This window comes from Thunnus thynnus, chromosome 2 (assembly GCF_963924715.1).
Source record: "Thunnus thynnus chromosome 2, fThuThy2.1, whole genome shotgun sequence".
NCBI lineage: Eukaryota > Metazoa > Chordata > Actinopteri > Scombriformes > Scombridae > Thunnus > Thunnus thynnus.
In genome coordinates this window covers 15,200,127-15,215,171 of record NC_089518.1, presented here as the reverse complement: position 1 = coordinate 15,215,171, position 15,045 = coordinate 15,200,127, and the positions used below count along the sequence as shown (strand labels likewise).

Genomic DNA, 15,045 nt, shown 5'->3' with positions numbered 1-15,045 from the left:
TATGTTTTCATATTGTACAATTTTATGTCTGCTTGTGTTTTTATGAGTAGTTTATTTTATCTTATTTGTTCTCTAATACTCCATGCTGTTACTTGTATTGTAATATTACTGTGTTGTTAATAAAGTTTTAAAAAAAACAGCGTTGTACAATTTTATGTCTGTGTTTTTGTGATGAGTTCGTTTTATTTTATTTTTCTCTAATACTATGTCCTGCGAGTTTATTAAAGTTTAAAAGAAATGATTAATTAAAATAAAAAGTTTTTCCCGTCGCACAACTTTTACGTCACTGATTTTTATACATCAGTCGCATAAAGTGAGGTCATAATAGCGCCGCGGTAGCCTCGCCATTTTCGCAGCCCTTTGTGCGCGACCATCCGCTGTTTGCTCCGTTTTATCGGGCGATTTGTCGACTCGGGTTTTTAATCCTGTTGCAGAAAGATGCAAGGAAACAGAGGCCCCCAGCAGAACCACGGCCCTAACCGGCAGCCCGGACCCGGAGAGCAGAGGAAGCCCGGAGGGACAAACACGAACGGGCAGCAGCCGGAGCACAGCGAGCACAGCAGCCTGAATGAGGCCTTAACTCTGGACCTGCAGAGCTTCAGGAAACCCGGGGAGAAGACCTTCACCCAGCGCAGCAGGCTGTTTGTAGGAAACCTCCCCACGGGGGTCACCGAGGAGGACCTCGAGAAGCTGTTCGCAAAGTATGGCCAGGCCAACGAGATCTTTGTCAACAAGGAGAGAGGCTTCGGCTTCATTCGACTAGAAACCAGGATCATCGCTGAGATCGCCAGAGCCGAGCTGGATGATACTCCGTTCAGAGGTAGACCCATACGGGTGAGGTTTGCGACACACGGGGCCGCTTTAACTGTGAAGAATCTGCCAGAGTTTGTGTCCAACGAGCTGCTGGAAGAGGCCTTTGCTGTCTTTGGTCAGATAGAGAGAGCTGTGATCATAGTGGATGACCGAGGGAGGCCCACAGGGAAGGGAATCGTGGAGTACACTTCAAAGCCAGCTGCAAGAAAGGCTTTGGATAAGTGTAGTGATGGTGCCTACCTGCTCACAGCTTTCCCTCGGCCTATCACGGTGGAGCCTATGGAGCAGTTTGATGAGGAGGAGGGACTGTCAGAAAAGCTCATAAACAAAAACCAGCAGTACCACAAAGAGCGCGAGCAGCCGCCACGGTTTGCTCAGCCAGGTACCTTCGAGTACGAGTATGCCATGCGCTGGAAGGCGCTGATGGAGATGGAGAAGCAGCAGTATGAGATGGTGGACCGCAACATGAAGGAAGCACAGGAGAAGCTGGAGGCTGAGATGGAGGCGGCCAGACACGAGCACCAAGTGATGCTGATGAGACAGGACCTGCTGAGGCGTCAGGAGGAGCTGCGGAGGATGGAGGAGCTCCACAGTCAAGAGGTGCAGAAGAGGAAACAGGCAGAGCTCCGGCAGGAGGAGGAACGCCGGAGGAGAGAGGAGGAGATGAGGATGCGCAATGAAGAGATGATGAAGAGGCAGCAGGAGGGCTTCAGGGGCAACTTCCCTGAAAACAGAGAGCAAGATATGAGGATGCATATGGGCGGCCATGGGATGCCCATGAACAGAAACTCACTCGGTGGGAATTCTGGTCCCGCGGGCACTCCCGGGATGCCTCCTGAGAATGCTCCTCTGATGCCGGGGCCCGGAAACGCCAACATGCCCGGAGGAGGCCAGGGTGGCTTCCCCAGAGGCCTGCCCGGGCCCGGGGACTATGGACCTAACAAACAACGCAGATTTTGAATAACATGTCCTTTTTTTCCCGTTTCATACTCACTGTATTTTTAAAGTTCATGTGAGAGTTACTTTTGAACTCTTTACTTTACTTTTGAAAATGTTGCATGTTTTTTTTTTTTACTAGTGCTTTTGAATTATGTTTTAGTACTAAAATGTCTTCAAACTCTCCAAATAAGCCATGTGTTTTACTTTCATTTCTCACCTTAATGTACTTTTCATATGGATAGAAGATGTTTTTGTCCTGAATTTATTGACTTTATTGGAATAAATTCACAATTCCCTAAGAAGTTTGTTTTATTCAGAGTAGCCCAACACTCAAGATTTCTAAATTTCTTTCAAAACCATATGAAGCCAGATGTGTCACCACCTCAGCAGGTTTTATTCACAAAACTGACAGAATCAAGACACTTTGCAATGATTGATAGATAGATAGATGTACTTGTATTACAGCAGCAGGTTATCTAGGCATTGCAAGGGAACAATAAATGTCAGTGTAAATATACATATCAACACTAGAGGAGGGAAATATATATCTATAGAAGAATAAAAACAAATAGCTCAATATAAGAAAAAACCTTAGCATACACTATAAATATAACAAAATATAAACACAAGATAACCTACTATATACATTAGACAAGTGAGGTGGAGTATAAAGATGCACAAATTCACCATGAGCAAAGTTACTGAAGGAGCAAAACAGGAGTTTGGTTGAGACAAAAACTATAAAGCTGATAGTTCTCTGTTAGACAGATGTAAGGTGTTGTAGAGTTGTTGCTTTGGGCATGAAAGATTTCCTGCATCAGTCTTTGTGACAGTGAAGCTGAACCAGTCTGTTAGAGAAAGTACTCCACTGTCTGTCCAGTAGGTGGTGGAGAGGACGGTCAGGATTATCCATAATGGATAACAGTTTGTTTTATGGTAATCTATAAAGGGTGTGTCTCACTGGTTCTTGGTTCAGCGCTGAATCGCTGCTGTCAATTGGATTTTGTGCACTAATAGAGTATTGATTTAATTAACACTGAGGCGCTGATGAATCAATGACTTGAAACAAAATTCCAGGGCAGCATATGTCACATCATCAACATAATGTCCTGCGTTTAAGGCAGAAGATGTTTCAAAAACCAAACAAAAGTTGTAAGAAAAAGCTGTGCAAATTAACAGTGCACATGGTGTCGTTTCACCGAGGTGTCAGTGTGAAAACCAGCTGCTGAAAAAGTTAACAAGCAATGACAATAATATTGGTTATGTTGGGAATATTATTGCCAGTACCTACTTACGGGTTTATTTAAATTAAATTTAGAATTAATGGTATAATCTGCAGCTGTGTTCACCCTGCTGTGCCACACGTGTCATAGAACATAATAGGTCTTCATATGTTATTTGGACATGTCAACAGGAAGAGCACAAGGTTTATTAACATTAATAATGGGTGCTGTCCACTTAGGTGTGCCACAGTTATGGTTTACACAGTTGTTATTGCATTCATCCGACGTCTGACTCACTGGGGAATCTATTTCCTACTGGACTAGACAGAAGTTTAGTGTCTCGCCTAAGAGAGTTTCAGTGAATGAGGAATAAAGCACAGCAAACACTCAGGCCCACACAGCCTAAAGTGACACAGAGGGTAATGACACCTGCATACCTGCAGAGTGACAACAACCATACCATGTATGAACAGAGTGTCCTAAAGTGTTACAACTCACTGTAACTGTCACTGACTAACAAGCCACAAGGAGATGGCAGTCTATTTTAAATCAGCAGTAGCATTTTTTAAAAAATCCTGCTTTGTGTACAGGATAGATTAAATTTACCACAACAGAAAAATAAAGGTGGTTTAGAGTAGCTTAATCATTCGGAGGAAAGGTAGTTTCATTAGTCAAAGTTCACTGAAGTGAAAGTATTCAAAGTTTGTATTTAAATACTGTTTTAGCTCCTGGTGCTGATTCCAGGACAGATCTGTGCCGTGTCAGCAGGCTGTATACACACCACTCTCCTGTGTTTGAGTTTCATGAAGAAGTCATCCATCTAGTGATCTGTCAAGATTGAAACCCAAATAGAGACACCGTGCATAGAAAGTCTGACTTGCATAATAGCTCAAGGCCCATGCATGAGCCAGACTAGTGCTGTGTTTATTCTGGAAAGAGCTGAGTTGTATCATCATAGTTTGTGTTGTTGCAGAAGAGGAAAAAAGCAGCTGCATATTGATGTTTTGGTGTAACTTGTGGTTGGACACCTGCTGAGTAGAAACCAAACTTCTATGCAGAAAGGTTAAAGAATAAAGTCAGAAAAGTAACAATGGGAAAATGTGAGAATCAAATCAATGATATTATTGTCGAGTCTCCTCTAAAACATCCTAAATATCTCGTAATTGCAGATATTTGAGGATCCTCCAACTGTATCTCCATCACGCAAAGGTTTTACGTCCTCCTCAGCTGATAGCCAAGACCTTTCTGAGGAAACTGCCCTTCACCCTTATCCAAGTCTAAAATGTCAAGATAACCTTCTTGTTCCACCAGCATGCACAACGAGACCTCCATAAATGATGAATGATAAGAACTCAGTCATAAAGAGGGGAAAGTGTGTGTTATCTGGATGTGAAATCAGCAACGACTTTGAGCAAAATTATGTAGATAGGTACTTTTTAAACACTGTACTTTGGAGGATAGACAGTGAGAGATTTTCTGCATCTCTCCCTGTGTAAGATGTTTCTTTTTGTATCAATCATTAATCTGAGGCTTTTGAGACCCCACTATAGAAAAGCGTAGATTAGCATGTTGTCATGATTTCATGTTACAGTAGATAATGCATGCATAGCATTCAGGATTATATAAACTGTGACTTACAGTGTATTTGTTAAGATAATGCTTAATTGTGAATGAATTGAGGCTCATATTGTATATATGTATATATGTATATATATATATATATGTGTATATATATATATATATATATATATATATATATATATATATATATATATATATATATATATATATATATATATATATATATATATATATATATGTATGTATATATGTATGTATGTATGTATATATATATATATATATATATATATATATATATATATATATATATATATATTCATTCATACACACACACATATATATATAAAAATTCTAATTAGCAGCATTTATGAAAATGGAACACCTGTATAAGACGATTCAATCAGATACTGCACTAAAAACAAAGCAACAAAAATACTATTATCTTAAATCACGACTTCTCTGATAGTCTCAACAAAAAAGTTACATTTTAACAGTAAATATGACAAAGCATAAATTCTACCTTTGTGACAAGGTGGTAGTATTTATTGTAAGACAGATTCAGATAAAATAAAATCAGATTTTATGAGCAAGTCTACATAGTCTACGTAGTGTTTGTTTGTGTGCTGTCTTAGAGGAAAACCCGGGTCCGTTTCAGAATTCCTTGAAATGACGGTGCTATCTTTTTCTTTTTTTAAAAAAAAAAAAAGCATATTACCAACATATTTTGTATACTGTATGCTGAAATTGCTTACAAATATTATGTATTTAATATCATATTTTGTCAATGGAATTATGGTGTTGTTGTGACTACATTACTAGTTGATACAAGTTGTCAAAATTGTTATTGTTGTAAATTGTTACATTATTATATAATTACTATATTATTATACTAGTACTGTTAGTATAATAGTACTGTACATTACAGGGCAAATTGTAGCAGCAACCAAACGTCACCTGGCCTGCACCTGTAAAGATTTCTCAGGATGTTGTCATTTCTTTCAGAAATGCAGATGTCCAAAGAATTTTGGCCAATATTTGTAAAAACTTTATGAATGAGTCCCTTGTGTATGTGACGATAGACACTCATAAAGAATATGTGACAGCCCAGTCCACTCTGCACGGCTCATGGTTATACAAAGATGATACAATGGAGCAGGAATATAATAATTAAACGATAAATCAGGGTAGAAATTGATTTAAACACAGAAGAGCGGGGTACACCACAGTAGAAGGAATATTACTTTGAAGAGATTGTCTCAGTGCTGCGCAGCCACTTTTGGGATACTTAAGCTGATAAGGAGCAGATAAATCGATACTCATGCTGATAAATCACATGATTTTACCTTTTATTCAACAGTCTTCGCTGCAGTATGCAACAGTTTCTGTCGTGCTGGCTAAGTTACAAATTTCTTCGTGCTGCCATTACTTATCAGCACATGACAGAACAAAGAACATCACCATATCTACCCCATTTCTTCTTGTCCTTTTTACCATCTCTGTTTATCACAAATTTAAATGCTTACGCACCTTCGCCCTGATAGCTCTGATGCCCTGTGGCATGACTGTTCAACCTTGGTTTTCAGTTTTATCTCGCCTACAACCTTGACATGTGATAACGACATTAATTGCAAAGTTAATCTTAGACTGTGGGATGTGATACAGGAAATGATTAGTCATATTGTCAAGGCACGACGGCCTGCTACCATCTTCAGACTGTCACTTTTATAAAGAAAATGTCAGAAAAAAATGTAACAGGGACATCAGCAGATAGATTTCTTTCTCTGAACCTTATAGACTATTTAGCCGTCACACATCAGTGTCATATAAATGATGGTCTAAAGGTCATGTTCGGACCTGCTCCAGCCTAATATACTTTGTATGTGAGTGGCATATGCCTAATAACCTCTACCCTTACAACAATACAAAAAAATCCTATGTGCTGATGGTTGTGAAGAGATTGACCTGATTCAGATAAACCTATATCTATACATTTATCTGTCCTCAATATGTCCAAATGTCAACGATGAGCAAAAGCAAAGTATGACTCAGGTGGACAGGAGAGACTGTAGCACTTTGAGTTTCATAATGTATGAAAAGTGCGCAACAAATTAAACGTATTATTAATATTATTATTATATAAGTGAAAAACTGGGTGCGGTTGTTATTATGGACTCTTCTGTAGTTTCTCTCAGCTGCTTGGCATCTCCCAAGCAACCCTATCGAAATTACTCCCATGTTAATTATCAAACAGAGGAATTGATCATCCGTAGCTACGATTGGCCGGCTGCCGCATCACACCAGATAAGAAAAGGTGGGACATCACAGGACGGTGACGTTGGACATGTCATGATGTTTCCCTGTCCCCAACCCTAAAACTGTTAGACGGACGGAGGAGCGATAAGAGAGAGAGGACAACTTAGACTCAACATAGCACCTCTCACTGTCTTACTTTGTCTAATGTGTCTTTCAATAGAGCTGCAGTGATCAATATACACTCCACTTTACTGTACCTGAGGACCCTGATTCATCTGTTGCTGAAAGACTTTCAGGAATCATGGTCCACCTCGGAGCCCTGATCACTTTCCTGTCTTGTATGGTGAGTTGGTAATTTTTATTTGTTAGGGAAGTAGTGCCTGATAATGTTGTAATGGTGTACTCTAATATAAATACTTGTGTACACTTCATTATTATCCCCCAGTATTACAAACTTTATAGTACTTTACCAGGAAGTAGAAGACTATATATAACAGTTTTGTAATCAAAATACTACACATATAGTCATTACAGGTTTAGGAAAAGGTTGTTGTTAAATTGTAATTATTAACCAAAACGTAATTAAAAAAAGGGTTATACTTACATTTGTTTCAGCAGTAAAGCGCCACTAATGTTAAGAAAAAAATTATCTTTCAATGCTCTGACTCATCTTTGCATTCCGGAAGTCAAATGTTAGAGAAGTGTTCTCATGAATGTGTGAGAAAATGTTAATATTTATATTAATTGTCAAATGTAATTCAGTTATATTAAATGATAAATTAATAAAAAAAATATGTTTTTGCTACTGTCAGAGGGTGATCGGTAATCGATAAAAGAATCAATAAAAGATGACGTTTCAAAAGTAACCCTCTCAAAAATATTAGTAACTACATTTAATCTATATAAATGCCTGTTTGTTTATAGTTACAGGGTCTAATAAGTTTGTTTGTTTTTTGTAGCTCTATTTTTTGTTTTGGTTAATGTGTTAAGTCTGCCCCAGATGAACAGATGCAGTCAATCATTATTTATCATACATTTGACATTTATTATATGTTTCGAAATTGTGTTTGGATAATATTTTTTTCCTTTATGTCTATGTCAAATTTGATCAAGTGGAAGTAAACTAAAACACGGAAGTAAAATATAAATGATATGAAAGGTATTTATTAATTTGGAACTCATTTCTGGATATTGTCATCTGATTACGTCACAAAGGTGGAGTGTGGTGGTTATCAACCTTGAACATGTTCAACATATTTGCACTTGAACATACTTTAACAATTCTCCATTTTATTGTTCCTGCAAAGTGGCATTAAGTAGCTGATATGACAGGGCACAGTACAGTGCTAATGTCATAATAACCCTGCAAAGACATTTATGGGTTAATACTGTAATGTCTTTAAAAAAAAAAAGTTCAACCAATTGTGAACATGATAAACCTAGTCAAACCTTGTTGCTACCTGCAATGTTTTGGAAATATCATTCAGAATTTTTATTTCTATTAACAATGGTTGGCTAATTGTGTTTGTAAAACACACTGAGATAGATGCAAGGTAGTGCCAAAAAGTATCCGTTGTGAGTATCCCATGTTTCCTCCACTTCTCCAGGGTTGTAAGTGTGCTTTGTTTCTCACTTACCTGCACAATTATGCTTTCATTATATGATTATTTTTTACAACTGTTGTCTTCCACGCAGGTTCTGTCCAAGGCCCAACATGAACCTGGCCACTGTGCTTTCTATGAGGAATGTGGTCGAAACCCATCGGTGGGAGTTGCCCTCATTCCTCCTATCGTCCCCTGTCTCAATTACAGCCCTGCCCGATCAATCAAAGGAGAACACTACAAGAAACTCAAAAAGGTCTGTATGTAGATCCTGCTTAGGCTGAATTAAGCATGGTAAAGTAGCCTAGGTCTATTCTGAAGTCTTCTTAGTCTACTCTTAAAAAATGTTTTTGAAAGTCTTCCTTTGACACGAAGTGAGCTTGTGTTTGAGTCTAACCATTCATATGACACCTGTTCTTGCTGCAGGTGTGTCCGATCCTGGATCGTGGACTGAACAACACATATGCCTGCTGCTCCATTAAACAGCTGTCATCCCTGGAAAAGAGTTTGTCCCTGTCCAAGGCTGTGCTTGTCCGCTGCCCTTCCTGCGCTGAAAACTTTGCACACCTGCACTGCATGAGCACATGCAGCCCTGACCAGAGCCAGATGCTAAAAGTCACAAAGGTCATGAACATCACCAACAAACTAACAAACAAGACGAAAGAGGCCGTGGTGGGCTACCAGGCATTCTTAACCACCAAATTTGCAGATGCTTCCTTTGAGTCTTGTAAAAATGTCAAGATCCCTGCAACAGGAGGCTTTGCCATTGCCACCATGTGTGGTCAGTATGGTGCCAAGCTGTGCACCCCCCAACGCTGGTATGACTTCCAGGGGGACTCCAGTAACGGCCTGGCTCCACTGGACATTGACTTCACGCTGCTGAAAGTTGGAGACACGGAGGGACTACCAGAGGGTGTGATTCCCTACAATGGACGAGCTTTAAGATGTAACGAGACCACACCATCTGGAGGTCAGGTCTGCTCCTGCAAGGACTGCCAAGAGTCGTGCCCAAATGTGTCTATTCCACAGCCACCCGGACCCTTCAGGCTGCTGGGCTCAGATGGCTTCCTTGTGATTTCTATCATCTTGTTCTGTCTCCTGATATTTGCCTTCCTGTTCTTCCTCTTTGTCTCTTGCTTTGTGAGGTATCAGAAAAGAAAGGATGAAGAGACAGGAAAGAGAAAGGGGAAAGGCAAAGACCAGAACAGTAATAATGTGACTCAGCAGGTCATTGATCCATCAGAAGTGACGTGCGCCGAAAGGAATAGCCTGGCTGCTCAAACTTTCCTAAGCAATTTGTTTCAGAGATGGGGAACTCTCATGGCCACATATCCCATCACGGTTAGTTTCACCAAAGAATTTTTTACCAGAATAAGTAGAATAAACAATGTGCAGGCTTACAGAATTGCTTATTGTTTTAGTTGACAAGTTAAAGCAACAATTTCTGACATTGGTACCTCCCAGTGATCTGATCAGGGGGGACACTGTGAAAAATGGACTTAAAGACAATTCTCATTAAATTTGGCAAATTTTTCTGCAAATAAAAACAAAACCATCATAATAATTTATAAGATTTGTTGCAATCACATACAAATTCTACACACAGTGGCTATAAGTAGGAAGTTGGTTGTAAGCGAGATGATGAAGATATGTCTCAGTTGTTAATATTTGATCCTCATTCAAGGTGCTCCTGGTGTCAGCTGTAGTCGTGGCTGCTTTCGCTGCTGGCCTCATGTCCATTACACTCACCACTGACCCAGTCGAGCTGTGGTCTGCTCCCAACAGCCGAGCCCGCCAGGAGAAGGACTTCCACGACACGCACTTTGACCCCTTCTTCAGGACGAACCAGCTAATCTTGACAGCGCCAGGAAGAAAAGGCCACATTTACAACTCTTTGCTGTTTGGACAACAAAACTTTAGTGGCCTTGTATCCCAAGATCTCATTATTGAGCTGCTGGAGCTCCAGACACGAATACAGGTAAAGACCACTGAACCAAAGTTTGGTGTTGACAGTATCCACAAAACTTCACTGTATAATTTTGACACATTGATGCCTCTTCTGTGGCATTTCTAGAACATCGAGTTCTGGTCAGAGGATCTGAATCGCACAGCAAGTCTGAAGGATGTGTGTTTTGCACCACTGAACCCATCCGATCCCTCTCTGACCGACTGTGCAGTCAACAGCTTGCCACAGTACTTCCAGAACAACGTGACGAACATTACCAGTAAGGTTAACATGACAGAGATGGGAGTGACCAAAGAGGTGGACTGGAGAGACCATCTAATCTACTGCCTCAAGTAAGGACTCTTAAAATGGAATTTCAAATCAAACAGGAAAAAATGCAATAATGCTTTTGCCAGTGGTCAGTAATTAAAAAAAACTTTTCATTCTCTTCTTCTCTCTCCTCTCAAGCTCTCCCTTGTCCTTCAAAGACATCACTGATTTAGGTATGAGCTGCATGGCCGACTACGGAGCTCCAGTCTTTCCCTTTCTGGCTGTCGGAGGCTATGAGAGTGAGTTACATTTAGCACTTCATTTACACATTATATGCCTGTACAACAAACAAAAAACTGCACAACTCACTTTTATATGTCTTTCTTTTCCCAGATGATGACTACACTAATGCTGAGGCTTTCATCCTGACATTCTCCCTCAACAACTACGCCCGTACCAACGTCAAGTTCAAAGTGGCTATGCAGTGGGAGACAGAGTTTCTCAAAATTGTCCAAGACTATCAGAGAAACCCTGCCACCAACTTCACTTTTGCATACATGGCAGAGGTACAATAAGAAATGGGATCTCACAGAACACATCAGAACACATATCTGTCACATATAAAAAAAAGTCACAAATGATCATTTTCCAATAGTGGATTTTGGGATAGTGGAAATAGCTGTTTGCAATAATCAGCAACGATGTCCCTAGTTTGAATCTGGCAGGGGACTTTTGTTGCATGTCATCCCTCATATTTCTCCACTTATTTCCTGTCTAGTTTCTACTATCTCCTATGTAAAAAGAGCAAATCCTTAAAAAAGGGGGTACAAAAAGAAGTAATCAGTAGCTGTGCTGGTAAAGACCTGCTGTCACAGCTTTTCCAGAGGGTGTGTTAGTTCTCCCCTCTTTTTCTATCACCTTGTTCTCTTAAAGAACTAGTGTATAAGACATAGGGGGATCTATTGGCAGAAATATTGACAAAAATGGAATATAATATTCATAAGTATATTTTAATTAGTGTATAATCCCATGGAAATAAGAATTGTTGTGTTTTTTGTTATCTTAGAATGAGCCCTTTATATCTATATAGGGAGAGGGTCCTTGTCCATGAAAGCCACTATGTTGCATGGCCACAATGTTTCTACAGTAGCCCAGAATGGATAAACCAAACACTGGCTCTAGAGAGGGCCTTTCACATTTTTCACGAGTTTCATAGCCATTATAGTTTGTCCTACACACTCGGAAGGGGAGGGGAGGGGTATTCAATATGTTGCAATCTGCAACCTCACTGCTAGATGCCACTAAATCCTACACACTGGTCATTTAACTCCTAAACTCATAATTCTTTACTTATCTCTACCCTATGTCCACAGAGGTCTCTTGAGGATGAGATTAATCGGACAACAGCAGAGGATATCCCCATCTTCATGATCAGCTATGCTGTAATCTTTGTTTACATTGCTGTGGCACTGGGGGAGTACTCTTCATGGAAACGCATACTGGTAAGACTTATGTAGTAATGTCCAACTTCATTATTATGCAATATTTTACACTACTCAGCTTTTTTAGATACACCAGCGTATCCAGCACATTCATGGTCCCCAGAGAATGAATCCTGCTGACTTTGGTGATCCTCTGAATTTTCCTCTACTGCCACCATGAGGTTGAAATTTGTCTCAACAACTAATGGATGAATTACCATTGGCATTTGGCATTCATGGTCCTCTCAGAATTAATTGTAAACTCTTTTACAATAACTTTTCATCTAGCACCATTCATTAGGTTAAAATTTTTATTGTCCAATACTTTGGTTTGTGACCAAATACCAAAACTCGTTAGCTTTAGATGAACTTTGAACCACTGTACCACTGTGAATAGTCTCACAGAGCAGCTAGTGTGGCTGTAAACTCTTAGTCTTGTTAAGCTGTTGTTACTTAAATTTGGTTGTTTTAGAAGTCATACTATAAACATAGAGGTATATAACATGTGCCTGGAATAGAATAAGCCTCCACCAAGAAAGCAGAGTTGATGAAACAGTACTTATCACTTGTATGATAAGGAGAGACTACAGTAGTGTGGCTATGTCAGCTGTAAAGCGTTTATCTCGGCCATGAAATTATACAGTGCAGAAGACGTGATACAGAGCAAAAGATATGGGAAAAAGAGAAGGTTCACTGAGTTGAATGAACCTCTGGAGTCTTTCTTCTGTGTTCTGCAGGTGGACTCTAAGTTTCTGGTGGGTCTGGGTGGGATCCTTGTGGTTGGCTGTTCTGTCCTGGCCTCCATGGGCTTCTACTCCTGGATCGGCATCCCCTCCTCGCTTGTCATTCTGCAGGTCGTGCCCTTCCTGGTGCTCGCTGTCGGAGCTGACAACATCTTCATCTTTGTTCTGGAGTACCAGGTGTTTATTTGTGTGCACCACAAATGTACAATGCGGCTGATTTTGTAAGATATGTGTATCATTTTTTTCGTAATGTTACCTTGCCGTCCCTTCTTTACAGAGAGATGTACGGAGGCCCGGAGAGAAGAGAGAGGAGCAGATTGGTCGCGTCCTTGGAAACGTAGCTCCCAGCATGCTCCTGTGCAGTCTCTCAGAGTCTGTCTGCTTCTTTCTAGGTAATATGTGTAGCATATGTGTTAGTCTTTGAAAAGAAACAAAGTGCCCTATCTAACACTGACATTGTAAAGGAGCAATACAAGTCTGTGCACATACAGTGTGTGAGAAGAGACCATGAGATTTCTGTACAAAATGTGACTCTAACTGTGTCTCTGTTGTGCTACCCAAGGGGCCCTGTCCACCATGCCAGCGGTGAAGTCCTTTGCTCTGTACGCTGCTCTGGCTGTGCTCATGGACTTCGTCCTCCAGATGACAGCCTTTGTGGCGCTGCTGTCCCTGGACGCCAGGCGGCAAGACAAGAACCGCTGTGAACTGCTCTGCTGTATTACAGTGTCAACACAGCGTCCCAACAAGCCCAACGAGGGCTTCCTGCTACCCCTCATGAGGAAATACTACGCCCCTGTCCTGCTGAACTGTTACACCAGGATCATAGTGGTACAACCCTTCAGCTATAACATAAGACAGATTCTTTCTCAACCTGTGACCTCTTGTGTGCTAATCATGTCATGAAAATTAAATCAATGAATTGTTGAAGTTGATGATTTGTTGAATACACTTTGCCCTGTGTCCTCTCCAGATGCTGGTTTTCCTCTTCATGTTCTGTGGTTCCATATTCCTCATGTTCAATGTGACTGTGGGTCTGGATCAGGAGCTGGCTATGCCTCAGGTCAGTTAAGAGCTGCTCTCTGTCAATTTGCTCGTCAACTTATTTGACTACACAGTATATTCACATTCCTCTTTATATGTAACCTAACAAATATTCTTTTGTTTTTTGCACAGGGCTCTTACATGCTAGACTATTTCCACTACTTGTATAAATACTTTGAGGTTGGAGTGCCTGTGTATTTTGTAACAACCAAGGGCTTCAACTTCACTACTGTGGCAGGCATGAATGCAACCTGCTCCAGCGTGGGCTGTGATGAGTTCTCTCTGACCCAGAAGATCCAGTATGCCGTTAACTACCCTGATCGGTGAGTCAGTGAGTTAATTTTTATAATCTGGATGAGAGAAAATTAAGGCTTTTAGACAAGTTGTGTGCTGTTGTTGCTCAATTAAATGCTGCATCAACCGTGTCCTTCACATCATCATTATTTTTCTCTGACAGATCCTTGAACCTGCTGATATCATAGTAGCAACCTCTTACATACTAGCCAATCTGATCAGTTAATGATAAACTCAGCTAAACAGCTTTGAGTAGATAAAGACTGTCCGTAACTGATCATGCCAGGTGTGGAGAAATATCCCCCATTCTTACAGTTTGTATTTATGAATGGAAACATGTATGTAGACAAGGCTAATTAATAGGTGTAATATAACTTCTTCTAAGTAAAGTATAGTATATATCTTTTCAAAGCAAACATAATTTATGATACATATACTAAGCTCAGTGTTTACAGTAGAGAAATATTACCCAGCGATCACTGTGACATACCTGAAAACCTTTTAATTATGATATTGAGTATCAGCTATAGATGACTTGAAGGGGATCGTGGCTTTCAAGGGGATTATACAACACACTTTTATTTCCTGGAGATAAGGAGCTAATTTATCATTGGCATTATCAGTTGCTTACTGGTAAATAGCAAAGCTGTTCTCATGATGGGAAATTCGCCAGAAGTATAATATCATATGAAAGTGAAAGACGTGAGATAAAAAGCAATGATGCTCGATAAGAAATGTATTAAATTTATCTGAAGGGTTTAGTTTCAAAATGCTTGCTCAAAAGGAGCTAAATTTGTTGTTGTTTTACCAACTTCAATAATGTGAATATCACTGTAAAAAGTTAAAGAAATAGTTTGTTGA

The 15,045-nt window shown here is 40.0% G+C and overlaps 2 protein-coding genes across 2 annotated transcripts in view; both read left to right on the top strand.

Annotated features, from left to right (window-relative positions):
- The first annotated feature begins 309 nt into the window (after positions 1 to 309).
- On the top strand, positions 310 to 2,067 carry nono (non-POU domain containing, octamer-binding). Its single transcript, XM_067605388.1, has one exon. It carries the CDS (start codon positions 439 to 441, stop codon positions 1,771 to 1,773), a length of 1,335 nt encoding a protein of 444 aa, XP_067461489.1. The 5' UTR covers positions 310 to 438; the 3' UTR covers positions 1,774 to 2,067.
- Positions 2,068 to 6,907: 4,840 nt separating this feature from the next.
- npc1l1 (NPC1-like 1) overlaps positions 6,908 to 15,045 on the top strand; it is a 12,801-nt gene continuing 4,663 nt past the window's right edge. Inside the window, exons 1-13 of the mRNA XM_067605320.1 lie at positions 6,908 to 7,152; positions 8,505 to 8,666; positions 8,837 to 9,751; positions 10,095 to 10,388; positions 10,485 to 10,708; positions 10,824 to 10,924; positions 11,019 to 11,191; positions 11,999 to 12,127; positions 12,844 to 13,026; positions 13,127 to 13,241; positions 13,412 to 13,677; positions 13,820 to 13,909; positions 14,023 to 14,213. Coding sequence (XP_067461421.1) covers positions 7,111 to 7,152; positions 8,505 to 8,666; positions 8,837 to 9,751; positions 10,095 to 10,388; positions 10,485 to 10,708; positions 10,824 to 10,924; positions 11,019 to 11,191; positions 11,999 to 12,127; positions 12,844 to 13,026; positions 13,127 to 13,241; positions 13,412 to 13,677; positions 13,820 to 13,909; positions 14,023 to 14,213 — 2,885 coding nt within the window. The 5' untranslated portion in view covers positions 6,908 to 7,110. The remainder of the gene's footprint in view (positions 7,153 to 8,504; positions 8,667 to 8,836; positions 9,752 to 10,094; positions 10,389 to 10,484; positions 10,709 to 10,823; positions 10,925 to 11,018; positions 11,192 to 11,998; positions 12,128 to 12,843; positions 13,027 to 13,126; positions 13,242 to 13,411; positions 13,678 to 13,819; positions 13,910 to 14,022; positions 14,214 to 15,045) is intronic.

Bases quoted from the DNA above. Each gene is read 5' to 3' on its own strand.
- nono (XM_067605388.1), top strand. From the start codon at position 439: ATGCAAGGAAACAGAGGCCCCCAGCAGAACCACGGCCCTAACCGGCAG.